The sequence below is a fragment of the Stenella coeruleoalba genome (genome assembly GCF_951394435.1).
Source record: "Stenella coeruleoalba genome assembly, chromosome: 2".
Lineage (NCBI taxonomy): Eukaryota > Metazoa > Chordata > Mammalia > Artiodactyla > Delphinidae > Stenella > Stenella coeruleoalba.
The window spans coordinates 64142441-64156392 of NC_137147.1; the positions used below are offsets into that span (position 1 = coordinate 64142441).

Below are 13952 nucleotides of genomic sequence, written 5' to 3' on the forward strand. Positions count from 1 at the left end.
GTTAACTAACTTGATCAAGGTCAAATTTCTGATAAGGCACAGAGCCAGGAGGACCCTGTGCACTTACATATTTGCAACTGCTACAGAAACTAGTATCACGAGAATGTCCTGCAATTTGGGTTAGGGTTGTCATCTTCATATGTCATCAATTCTCAGTTATTCGGGTAACCTGCAAGTTAACCAGACTGCAGATCTTTAAAATCTATAATATGGGCAGTGCAATTGAATTAAATTGCTACAAATCAGAGAAAACAACGTAGGAACTGATTACCACCACCATACTGTGTCTCCTGTCTCACCACCTTAACATTCTTGTTCTTGTATTCACATTCTTGTTCTTGTATCCTGACATTTTTGTTTCTGCAAACAGTGGTAACTGGTTAGGGTTATCACGGGGGAGGGGAGCAATGAACAGAACCCTGGGCAGCCATGATCATACCCTTACACCAAAATCTATTAGTGTATTGCTTTAGTGGGTGGGAAACCAGAGACGTTTGTGCTCTGCTAAATGAAAAATAGAGAAGACAGGGTGAAAGAGGGATGTGAGACCTGCCAATCAAAACCCAGGGCTGCTCTAAAAACTGTGAAACTTGGAACTGACAGGTCTTGCCTTACAACTTTTCAGTTAATTACTAGATTCGTCTAGGGGCTCATCTTTAGGAAAGCTTGAAGGGTACCCTGAGGACTGAGGAGGGACAATTGGGAGAATGACCAGAGGAACTGGATGATTCAACCTCTGAGCTGAGTGGCCAGCCTGTGATCATGCCTGCCCTGGAAGAAGAGACTGGCATGGATGGGAGGAGTGGCTTCCGGTAGCAGAAACAAGATCGAGGGCTTCATTACGTGTTTCTGGGGTGTTAGTAGGAGTTTCTCTCTAAAAAAAAGTTTCCTATAGTTCAAACAATAAATAGACTAGAAAGCCTCGTTCAAACAAAATAAATAGACTTACTGATCATACATATTTCAAATCTTCACTAAGTTAATGTTCATTGTTGATCATCAACGAGAAGGTGTGCACTGAAGCTTTTTCCTCTACTCTAACTAGGGGGTCCTTTTCACGAAGAGCATTGCACAGGGCAATTATGATAAAGAATGCATTTTGGAAGTACTGGGTTAGAATCTGTGTCAGCTCTGCATTTTAGAAGCAGAGGAGGCCCAACAGGTCCATTACAGTCTGATGTAAAGATTTACCTCTTGTTTATGAAATGGAATCTTTCAACTGAAATCCTTTTGTCAGGTGGTTTATGTGAATGTATGTTCTATGAGAACAAGGACCTTTTTAGTAACTACCATATCTCAGATTCTAAGATAGAGCTTGTCCCATGCACATGAAAGAAATAATGACTGAATGAGTGAAGAAATGAATGAGTGAATGTTTTTCATATCTAGACTATTGGAATTTTGTTATTTTTACGCTTTTATATTACTTTTCTGAAATGGAAAGTATTTCCCTAAATATTGGTCACATTTTAAATTCCCTTTTATATTATCAATCAAATCAATTTCTATCTCATTTTGACTAACAGTAATTGGGGGGGGGGTTAACAGATAATTTTAATCCTCCTTCAATGTCAACCAAGAGATGGCTGGACACAGGATAGTAGAGTTTTAATTCTTTATGTCACCAATTTCACCATTGCTCTTACTGATGTTTTTATGTGGAGAAGACATCCCCTGACAAGTGAGAGGCACTGGCCAGCAGACGGTTTACTTAAGGCACAAGATACTTTAGTCAACCATAAAGAGGAACAGCTTTGAGCCCTAAGGAAATTTGCATCTTAATATTTCATGATAAATAGCATATGTAATTTTGTCAGTTTTGAATATTTCCAGATTTTATTACCAATCGATAAAAAAATGAAAGTGGACAGATGGTGCCATCAATCCTAATTATGTGAAAGCTTGAGACATGCATAATTTCTAGAGTATTAATCATTAGCTCCTGGCTAAAGACTGACCACAGGTCTATTTCTACCTTTTTCTGTTATCTTAGTTCCAAATCATCGTTTCTTCCTTTGCAATAATTCTTCTCAAGGTCTACTCACTCGCTTCTCGATTAAAGAAATGGCCTCTTGAATGGTTTCCTTTGCTTCTAGTCTGCTCTACTCCACACATCCTTCATGTTCTTGCAAAAATAAAGGATCAGGGAATAAGTCCAGTGAACATAAGTTACCAGTAGACAGGAATCAGCATAACATCGGGAAGACTGTTCTAACAGTCAGAGCTGCCTAGGAAGGATGGAGAGTGTCCCCAGCTGGTGGTCTCAGGTAGGGGTTGGACAGCTATTTTAGGTATATATTGAGAAGCAGCTTGGTGGAACGATTACGAAGAGAAACTCTGGTGTCAAGCTGCTTGGCTTTAAAGCCTAGGCTCTCCAGCTACTAACTGTATGACTTTTCCAAATTAAAAAGAAATTTTTCTCTCAGTTCCTTCTTCTGTACAATGGGAAAAATAATGATACCTTCTTCCTAGTAGTTTGTGAGGAATGAATGAGGTAATGCATATAACGGGCTTAGCAGAGTGCTTGACACTTGGCAACCGTTCAATGAATATTAGTAGTTATGTTGTATAGGGATTCAGGAGGCCGTAGGTAGTTGTATAATATGACCCTCAAGGAAGGAGCCTTCCAAATTCAAACTTAATTTTGTATTTATAAGTGTTAAAATAATGTTTGCATCGGGTCACTGCTCTGTTGAATGAGTTATACTCAGAACTACGTATCACTCCCATCTCAGATGCTTTTCTCTGGTACTTCAGCTGCTCCGAGATCTGGCTCCATCCTGGATAAGCATGCACCTTTGCCTCGTTGAGGCTCTTTCCTGCCTCCTAAATGCAGTGTCCGCACTCCCACTTTGTTCCTTGAGATGAGTCTCCGGGAAGAACATCTCTGCCTCTTTGCTCTTAGGTTGGTTTTCATGCAGGTCAACCCTGTTCATCAAAGCCACCCACGGTCATTTAGCCTCTCCCTGATTTATTACACCACTTGCCAATTTTATGTCTCAGTTGAGTGCAGCAGCAGTGTTATGCTTCTTTTTTCTCTGGTTGTTGACTGTGTATAAACTTGCTACTGATGATGATCAGTTTCCTAAAGGCAGGTGTCATAACTTTTACCTCTTGTGTCCTCTGTAAGCACCTAGCAAAGTGCTGAAAACAAAACACATGGCCTGAGATCAAATCCCAGGGCCACCGTCTACTCTGGTGTGGAGGCAAGCCATTTACCATCTCTAATTTTCATTTAGGGACATTTTGAGAAATAAATTACTTAAAACATGCCTACTCATGTAATTGGAACATATAGGTAAAACATAATAAAAGTTATTTATTAATATCATCATTAATACTAGAATATTTGCAACAAGTTTTACTTTGAATAGAAAAAGCTAAGAGAGTCAGTACAGTTTTCCAAAGCCAGCATTTCCTGAATTACAGTTAGCGAAATCAGTGCAGTACAAGTGGAAGGGGTGCAGTTCGGGGGTACTTCCCATTCAGAACACTCCTACAGAGCCAGAAAGATCAGTAGAGAAGAACTCACATTCCTGTGAACCTATCATGTAGCTGGCATTTTTACAGGCTAATTAAGCAAACAAAAAACCAAAAGTCCCTTAACAATATGCATCAAAGTCCCTGACAGTCATGGTATGTGTATGTCTGGGCATGTCAATGCAACTTGCTCCCAAGGAGGCAATGTTCCTGGGCTGTTAATTTCAGGGTTGAAGTTTCAAACCTGAGATAGTTCTGCCAAGACTGCTAATAGCAGTGGCTTATAATACCATGCTACCCTGTCATACATCATCTCGCCTTGATTGTCATCGTCACACTCCTGCATTATATTAGTGATCTGTCCCCTTCACAGGATGGTCAGCTCCTGGAAGGCAGGGAACTTCATCTTGTTCCTTCAGTGCTTTGTCTCGTGTCTGACATGTGACAGACATGCAGTCAATGGTCACTGAATAGTCTACACAATCCCGAGTATCAGGTGTGTCCGGGTCTTGAAAGAAAATTCACTCTAGTTTATAACAACTAGAGAAAAGACACAAGTGCTTCCTCTCTCAAACTAGTTTTATTAACTAACAGATGGGTTGATGTTTCCCACAGGTCCCAAGGAACCATGATTGTGTTTCATGAGCAGGTATCTTCAGGAGGATACGACCACCTCCTAATGAACCCTATTGGTCTTCTTGCTTTTCTTCCATCTCTTTTGCCTTGGGAGACTTGTTCTGAAAGGAAGAGCCTGGAGGAGCTGCACACAGCCTGGCCCCGCACTGGCCAAGGCAGAGCAGAGACCAAGCACACAGAGACAATTCTGGCTGTGCTCCTGGCTCAGGAGAGGTAGCTAATGGGGAGTTATATAGTTTTGCCTATAATTGATGCAGATGCTACTGCTCATTGTGGTATAAGGAGTTTCAATGTAGGGATGAAGGAAGAGGAAAGTATTAGATGGAGGATTTTAGTCCTCAGTGAGGGACTATATTTAAAAACAAAAGATGGTTGAGCCCGATGAAATACGTGCATGAGGGCATTGTTAGGTTCCTCTCTGGACTTCAGAAGCCCCTCAGAGGAAATTCCTCTGGTTCTGTACCTATCAGAGTCCTAACTCCTTTCTCCATCTAGTTCCTAGGCTTCCCATCTATGCAATCCTAATATTTTACCCTTTCTGCTAATCTTGGCTGCTAAACTAACCTGTGTGGTTTGGAGCAAGCCACTTAGAATTTCCATCGCTTTCCCCCATCTGTAAAATAAGGATAACACACTGACCTGCCTCAGAGGGATAGGGTGTGAATTAACTCCTGTAATTAGCGGTTTCTGTGCTCTGCATACACCAAGCAGGATATGAATGCCAACCATTGTCACCATGGCCTGAGTAGGCTTTGCTTCTAAAGCTACACTTGGGAATAACCGCTTGGCAAAGAGCTGACAACTGGAAGTTGCGAACTTTACACAGAAGCAATATTTCCAGTATTTTCCCCGAGCAATCATGAGTAAATTGCTCACCAGGGGTGGAAATGGTTTCCAGCCAGTTCCGCCTCTTTTGATCTGTGCACCCTGCAAAGCTCAGTCAATGCCAGGTAACTGATCCTTCGTAAGTCTGCTGTTTAGTGCAGATGAAGAATTCAGAATGGTGTCATTTGGACAGGGGTGAAATTTCTGTGCAGTCGTATGTATTAAAAGCAAATAAATTGTGCTTTGTTCAAGGCAAGAGTTATAGAAATAGAATCTTTAATTTGTTAATATCCAATGACAAAGACAGCCACCTGTTTTTTAAATGGGGAAGAATAGGTCATCTATTTACAACTTGTCTTGGGTTTCATTTTAGAAACTTTGAAATGTACCCCTTATCACCATAGGGAAAGGAAAGTCAAAATTATGACCTAGCAAGCTATATAAAACAGCTGTTAAAAATAATGGGTTTAAAAAATTGATTTTCTAAACCTTCAATAGAAGGTTTGGGAAAAAAAAATCCTACATATAAACTGAGTGAACCTATTGTGTACTTTGATAAGAGGCCCATGCTTCTATTACTGAACAAACCATTTGCAACCCTGTAAATACCATTATATTAATTTAGATAAAAGTTGCACATTTTTGAGTTGCCACCACTGTGATCTAAATTTTGGAAAAGAAAGTTAGTTTCAGAATGGCATACAGAACTAGGCTGACATTCAGCATCTTCTCTGGAAACAAAAGGGAGGCTGCCCTTCTGTAGCTGAGTCACCAACACGGATTTTTCACAGGTCAGGGTGTCAAGCCCTCAAGGATGCCTTGTGCTGCAGCTGTGCATTCTGGGAGCTGGCCTGGAAGGGATGCTGGGCCAGCACAGCCTGGTGGGGAGGAGGGATTTTTCCTTATTTTCTTTAGCTCCCTTAGGCAAGATCCTAGAAGTACAAACAAGGTTGCTTTGCAAATATTCTCGTCATATACAGACAAGCACACAGAAGTGTGAGCAAACACAAATTAAGGTTCTAAGTGTTCCTAGGCCTTGGACAGAAGAAAGCACTGGAGAAATGTATTTCCTTCTGTGGTGGTTATTTTGCTTAGCTGGGGATAAAGGAGACATTTAAGAAAAGCCTACTTTCTGCAAGAAAAAATGGTACTGCATCAATGTAGCTTTTTTGAGGCAAAAGAAGCATTCTGCATTTGGCAAGGCAGTCCCTGTAACAGTACTGGCTTGTTTCTGGAGTGTATGCGTCATCTTCATTCAGGAGTGGCAAAAGATAGTTTCTATTTCATTTCCAAATGACGATGGCATAGCTAAGGGAAATACATCATTTTGCATATATAATTTTTGGATAAAAGCTCAGTTTACGCGTAAAGGATGACCTCTTTGGGTTATGAAAAGATTACTTTTTGTTAGGCTGCTTTCTGACGATTAGATTTGACACATACATGGGCACATGGGTACTAACAGGAGTCAGGCCAGTTTTGGGTAATCGTAAACTTGGCTGGATCTCTACTACAGCTGAGATCCATTTCATATTCAATCCATCAGAGATAACCGTGGTACATTATCTGATGGATTTATCTTTGCTTATATTGTATGAATATGGAAAGGAATTAAATGTGTGTTTACAGTTTGATAAACATTCAACATAAATTATACATTTTCATTCCATTTATTAGTCGGGGGCTATGGAAAGCAGGAATTTCATTGCACAGAAACTGCCTTTCAGATTGAAGGATTACCAGTTTCCTGAAAAGGTAAACTAATTGTAAGAACAGAATTCACTTCTATCTCAAGTGAGTCCCTGCATGGTTTGTATTCAGAGTTTTAGAAAGGCAAAAGGAGAGGACAGCTCATCCTCATGACTATCCAGTTCGTATTTCACACTTCCTGTGGGTGCAACATTGTCATCACGAATAAATCTAGTGCTAATAAACCTCGTATCATTTGACAGCTTGAATATGGTAGTTACTACACAAATTATCAAGCTCTATTTATGTCTAAAAGTACTTGGCCTGATCTTCTAGCATTAGGCATGCGGAGCAGTCTCCATGATATTATCTTACCATATAATGACTCCAAAAATCTCACAGAGATGAATGGTGATAACATAATTTCAGAAAGTTGCCACTCTATATGTAGAAATATATTGGCAATAAAAAACAGTCACTGTGTGCCTTTCCCCAGTAGGGGATCTCTCACTTTTCTTTGATTTTTAAAGGCTTCAGATCAATAACTGGAGTGACATTATTAACAGTTCCCTCAGCACCTTGGCCAGCGCTAATATTAAATCCATTACACCTTCTGTTTGACATTTGCAGTACAGCAGAAAGTGCTGTAGATAGTCACATTGTCTGGGGACTGAGGTTGGATGTGAGGTTAGTAAGATGGTTTCCCTTGCCTGACTTCTTTTTTTTTTTTTTTTTGCCTTTTTAAAAATTAATTAATTAATTAATTTATGGCTGTGTTGGCTCTTCGTTTCTGCGCGAGGGCTTTCTCTAGTTGGGGCAAGTGGGGGCCACTCTTCATCGCGGTGCACGGGCCTCTCACTGTCGTGGCCTCTCTTGTTGCGGAGCACAGGCTCCAGACGCTCAGGCTCAGTAATTGTGGCTCACGGGGCTGGTTGCTCCGCGGCATGTGGGATCTTCCCAGACCAGGGCTCGAACCCGGGTCCCCTGCATTGGCAGGCAGATTCTCAACCACTGCGCCACCAGGGAAGCCCCCCTTGCCTGACTTCTAAATTCACTTCATTGCTAGGAAACTTAAACCAATACAAAAAACAAAAAAAATCAGAGAACCTCAACCCTATACTAGATGGTAAATAATTCACCCATAAAAGTACAATTATATCTCGTATCTAAGCACTTTGGAAATAAAATATTGATCAGATCCTCTGATAACTTTTTACATTCTTTATTGTTATTCCTAAACATTTGATCCTTTAATTATACCTAGTATTATGAAAATCGTCTAACGAGTGCAGAGGAATTGAGTTCCTGTAGAATCGGGAGCCGATCAAATTTACCAGAGCGCGGGGGCATAAGTAGAAAATGCAGATTATTTCTATTCAGGCAAATACTCAACTGCTTCAGTTTTGCTTGCCTTTAAAATATTCAGGACACAGAATAGGCATAATAGCATAGAGATCATACTCGTGCAATAGTTATCTTAACGTCCCGTAACAGGCGAGATCTGCTGAAAGTTTAGACAAAACACAGTAACCTTTACTTTAGACAACCAGTGGTTAACCATGTTTGCTGTAGTTACTCTTACTCTTCACCAAAAGTACTGTCTCATACATTTTGCTAAATTGTCTAAACCCCACTACAGTATCGATTTCTCCCTCCGTGAGCTCGTGCCCATTCAATAAGCAGCGAGAATCTCTGGTCCTGGCTGAATGCCCTCTAAGGCAGGACCCAGGTATGTTACTCCTGACAGTGGCCCATGGCTGGGAGCTGACTGCTAGCTAGAGGGAAACAAACCACTGGAGACAGAAAGGAAATTCTCTGTTAAAGTGAGGAAACATGACAGGGAAAGTGGCCTGTGAGGTTAAGTGAAAAAGCAGGCTGCCAGAAGCATGTATGTTATGGTTTTATTTTAGTCAAACAGAAAATCCCACTACATAACTATGTTTGTATACATATTTACAGAAACAAAATCTAGAAGGATATCTAGTGTATAAGAACAGTGGTTATTTTGGGGTAGGGGGTATGTTGGCCTTTATTCTTTGTATTCTGCATTCTCTGAATTTTTCACAAAGGGCATGAATTTTATAATTGGAAAATATCAAGCTGTTTTAATAAGGAGAAGGAGGGAGTGAAACACAACAATTTGATGACCTAACCCAAGGAATATTACTCTTTGCTTTCAAAATACGGAGATATTTCAAGTACCTCCGGGATTTCTTGAAAGAGCTGCTCTTCTGTTTATTAAGCATATAAAAGATGCGGCACTGATTTTTTTTTTTTTTTTTTTTAATTTTTGGCTGCGTTGGGTCTTCGTTGCTGCATGCAGGCCTTCTGCTAGTTGAGGCGGGCGGGGGCTGCCCTTCATTGCGGCGGCTTCTCTTGTTGCGGAGCACGGGCTCCAGGCGCGCGGCCTTCAGTAGTTGTGATGCGTGGGCTCGGTAGTTGTGGCTCACGGGCTCTAGAGCTCAGGCTCAGTAGTTGTGGCTCACAGGCTTCATTGCTCTGCAGCATGTGGGATCTTCCCGGACCAGGGCTCAAACCCGTGTCCCCTGCATTGGCAGGCAGATTCTTAACCACTGCGCCACCAGGGAAGCCCTGAAATTTATTTTTTTTTAAAGGATATCACTCATAATCCCAAGATTAAAGAATCATTAAGAGTGATGAAAAGATATAAGCAGATCCACAAAACCAAACTGAGCCATCCAGATGTCGTGTTCCGGAGGTTCTGTGCCCACCACCTTGCAGGAACCCACAGGAGCAGAGAAAAGGCTGTGGGCAGCACAGAGCAGTCTCTTCCAAAATGCTTGGATCAAGCCCTAAAGAAGCATTCTAGAACTTTCTAACTTTTTAAAGTAGGCTACCCATTTAATTTTCTTATGCCTGCCTGAAAATTTCTCTAAAAGAAATATATTTATTAAACTATTAACGAACGTGCATACACATAAAATATTTATTTGGGTTTGCTGTCCGGCCAACAGATTTTTTTTTTTCTCTCTCTCATTATCTTGAGACTAATTCAAGACAAGACAATCACAGGGCTGGCAGTTCGAAGAAAAAGAATTCCTATTATGGCACAGGATCACTGCCTCTTAGGCTGGTTTAGCCACTTATTTCCTTTTATTATAATGCCAAAAGTTATTTAGATTTCAGTCATTTAGTAATGCTACACTGAACACATCAGGGCTCCTGAAAAATTCTATACCTACTAGTTCCTTCATTTTCATAATCACCACATATTGATATCTGTTTTCCAACCAAATTATACTACTCTTTAAGCAAGAATCGGTGTTTTATCAGAGTTTAAAAGATTATGATGTAGTGAACAACAGTCTTCAAAAATGTTCCTTCATGTTATTAAGAATTAGAAAATCTTGTTAAAGTTCTTTCAGCTTTTAAGAAACATAAGCAGCTTTGGGATGTAGTGCCTGACATGAACTTTTAAAGTAATTCCCCTGGAGCAATGATCTGCATTAGTGAAGATATTTAGTTAAAGGTAGCATCCTACACTGCCTTTCAGTATTTGAGCAGTCAATCTAATTGCCTTTTTAAGCCAAAGATTGCAAATAACTAACACTACAGAATTTTAAGGCAAAGCCAGTTTAACATTCTCTAATGGTGAGAAATACACTCTCCAACAAGAGACACTTCCTAATGCGATTGTTGCTAACGAGCCCAAGTTGTTAAGGAATGTGCAAAGCAGGGTTTTCCATTTTACTAGTTAGGATGGCTCAAGGAAGGCCAGGAAAACAGGGGAAAGAAACCCAAGTAAATTTTCAATCATACTTCACGGATAAATGAAGTGTCCTTGTATAAAGGAGGTATCTTCTTTCTCTGATAACTAGAATTAAAGGATGCTAAGTGGAACTGAGCACACCCTGGTGCTTCATGGAAGGCATGGGATTTATCAGAGTTTTTTATTTTTTGTGTGTTTTTTTTTGCGGTACGCGGGCCTCTCACTGCTGTGGCCTCTCCCATTGCGGAGCACAGGCTCCGGACGCGCAGGCTCAGCGGCCATGGCTCACGGGCCCAGCCACTCCATGGCACGTGGGATCTTCCCAGACTGGGGCACGAACCTGTGTCCCCTGCATCGGCAGGCGGACTCTCAACCACTGCACCACCAGGGAATCCCTATCAGAGTTTTCATATTTAATCTTAAATGGGTTGATTTGACTCTAGTTTAGGATATCCCAGTAGAACTGGTTTATAGGCTGTGGATTTTTTTTTCTCTTCCAAGGTACAAGTCACCCTTAACATGTGTTTGGGGGAAACATCAAGTTCAATATGAATCAACAGTGGGACCTGGCTGCCAAGAGGACCTACTTCAATCATGGGCTGCATAACACGAGTATAGTAGCCTAAACCAAGAAAGGTGGCAGTCCCTCTGCTTTGTACTAGTCACAATACATGTAGAGGCTGCACTCAGCTCTCAGAACACTATTTTTAGAGGGTCACCAACAAATGGAAGCACAGGCAGGTGAGGGTGGCTAGGATGGTGACGGTCTTAGCAACATGCCATTGAATAATGGTTGTGGAATGAGGGTCGTTTGATGTGAAAAGGAGAAGGAAGGAGGGAGGAAGAATTTGGTGAATCTGACTTCATATATTTGAGAAGCTGTGATGGGGAGGGAAGAGTAAATCTGAAATGTTGTCCCACAGGGCAGACCTCCGATCAGTGGGGGAGAAGATGCAGCAAAGTAGGTTCCGGCTCCATATTAGGCATAACTTTCTATCAGAGCTGCTCACCAGTGGGGTGGGAAGCCCTGTATGTTCCTTAGCTTCCTGTTAGGAATGAGTGCCAGCAGAGATTGGAAGGGCATCTGTTGGTTTTGCTGTAAAGGGATGGTTGCATAAATTGGAGGTTGGATTAAAGGATTGTCGAAGATTCTTCTTAACTTGTGGGTTTGTGATTCAGGGAAACAAAGTCCACTTTTCCAAGGTCTTAGTTCATACCGAGGTTTATAAACTTGATTTCTTATGCACTGAGTGTTTAAGAGTCATGAGCAGTCCCGTTTCCCAGTCCAACTCCAGAACGGAGTAGAAAACTATTTTCATGTGTTTCTTCTCAAATATGCCCAAATATAAACATTCTATTGACTAAAAAGCAGGTCCAGTGATCTCACTGATGCGTCTATTCAGTGAAGTCAGTGAGCTATGCTATAAGGATATATGACTCCCCTGACCTCTTGGAACGAAATTATTTTCATCTTTAAATGGTAAAGAGTAGTCTTAAATACTCTTTTCTCATGCATGGGGTTCACTGGAGAAGGATGCCCCCCCCCCACCCCGCCAATGCTACAAAATAATGCCCTGGAAGCTGCAGTTAACTTAAATGGGGAAACATGGATTGATTCTAGAAGGAATTAAAATATTTCCAATAGAGGCAAATATGTTTTTGCCCTTCTGTGTGTGCAAACACGCTGTGATTACTTCTAAGCAGACCAAATTATTTTCTTGGAAGTATGTAGAGTTATTTTAACATTAACCTTAAGATAGGTTTTGGGTTTTTTTTTTTTTTCCATTTCTCTTTCACAAAATGCTTTTGTGCTGCGAATCTGTTTTAAAACAACATATCAAGTAAAGTACAAACGTCTTTAGAGGGCAAAAATAATTTCCCAAGTAAGCAAATAAAACTTTGCACTTCAAATCAGGCCTTGATTCATTAAAAATCTTAAACTTCTCATGAGAAAAATTAACATTTAAACCACTGCTGCTTGGCCAAGCACTCCACCACACAAGAATATGAAATATCTCCTCTAAAAAAGTACAAAAAGGACAAAACCACAAATGTGGAACTTCAATTAATTTAAAGCCCCAATCAGCAAAGAATAAATCCTTCGCAGATCTAATTACCAGCGCTCTCGGAAGACCCAGGCCGACCAGCCAATCTTCCCCGTGTTTGAACAGCTTGATGAACTAGGGGACTGATGGATATCAAGTCATTTTGTTTAATTTATAAATGGATTTTCCCCTAATACTTAAATTATCATCAGTACAACACAATGAAAATGGGAACATTCTGAATGCAAAGTCTATAAGAGTCCTGGAAGGAATCCCAATGAGGAATGTCACCTCTGTTCATTCCTCTATACAATTGATCTAATTAAATACTGAGGGTGGAAAGGCAGTTTAAAATGTAGCCATTTCTGTTTTCTTTTTAGCCTTAATTTATCTGTTCACATCTTTCAAGTACCTTCTGATGCTTAAAAAAAAAAAACAAAACACCAAGATTTCTGCACGCCCCTAATACTTTTAATTCTCCACAAGCTAATATTCAAAAAGTCTCTGCCATCAATTTTGCTGAATAATAAATAAATGCATTACATTTAGCCGTGGTAACAATGAAAGGCAGATGGCTTTCCAAATCTGAACCTTTTCCCTCCATTAATTTGAAAGAGAAACTAAAGGAACGGGTACATGCTGTATGTATTGTTCACCTGAAATCAGATCTCTGGATTATACTTATTAAAATGTCTTCTTATTTTCAAATCTCTTCCTTACTTAATTACTGCCCAGGACAGAAAGCTGCATGGAATTGTTAAATACCATTAGACCTATTTATAGTCTCTTCACACTGGCAACTCAAGCGCAATCATTGGCAAAGGTCCTGCCCACCAACCCACATGTTGGAATTGCAAGTCCCACCTGGCTCTGGGGTTTCTGACTGGGAAGAGGAAGATGCTGAGCTGGCTGCATCTTCAGCGGTGCCCTGCGAGAGGAGACCCCGCCCGGGCGGGAGCTTCATGCCCAGCTGCTCTGCCATCTCCACGTGGTCCCCGGGGTGGACATAGTCAAAGACGCTGCTGCCTGTCAGCTCCACCTAGAGGACGAAGAGAAAGAAGAGTGGGAAAGAAAGTTGTCACAGGCTTTCATTTTCAAATTTACCTACTGGAGCATGGACTTGAGGACACGGGGAGGGGGAAGGGGAAGCTGGGACGAAGTGAGAGAGTGGCATGGACAGATATACACTACCAAATGTAAAATAGATAGCTGGTGGGAAGCAGCCACATAGCACAGGGAGATCAGCTTGGTGCTTTGTGACCACCTAGAGGGGTGGGATAGGTAGGGTGGGAGGGAGACGCAAGAGGGAGGAGATATGGGGATATATGTATATGTATAGCGGACTCACTTTGTTATAAAGCAGAAACTAACACACCATTGTAAAGCAATTATACTCCAATAAAGATGTTAAAAAAAAAAATTTAGCCCCACTGCGATTCAGCTTCTGAACAGAAAAGGAAATCTATGAAGCCTCCGGAAACAATCCTGGTCCTTAGTCTTTATCCTCACACGCTTAAGGATTCTTGAAATTGAAAGAGAAAGTTTTT

General features: G+C 41.0%; 1 protein-coding gene and 1 long non-coding RNA gene across 20 annotated transcripts in view; one reads left to right on the forward strand and one right to left on the reverse strand.

Annotated features, from left to right (window-relative positions):
- LOC307182854 overlaps positions 1–13952 on the forward strand; it is a 260562-nt gene that overhangs the window by 208181 nt on the left and 38429 nt on the right. The gene's annotated exons all lie outside the window — the stretch shown is intronic.
- Positions 1–13952, reverse strand: part of NPAS3 (neuronal PAS domain protein 3) — an 863203-nt gene that overhangs the window by 116273 nt on the left and 732978 nt on the right. For all 19 annotated transcript variants that reach the window (XM_079914468.1, XM_079914469.1, XM_079914467.1 and 16 more), the window contains one exon: positions 13270–13444. In XM_079914468.1, coding sequence (XP_079770594.1) covers positions 13270–13444 — 175 coding nt within the window. The remainder of the gene's footprint in view (positions 1–13269; positions 13445–13952) is intronic.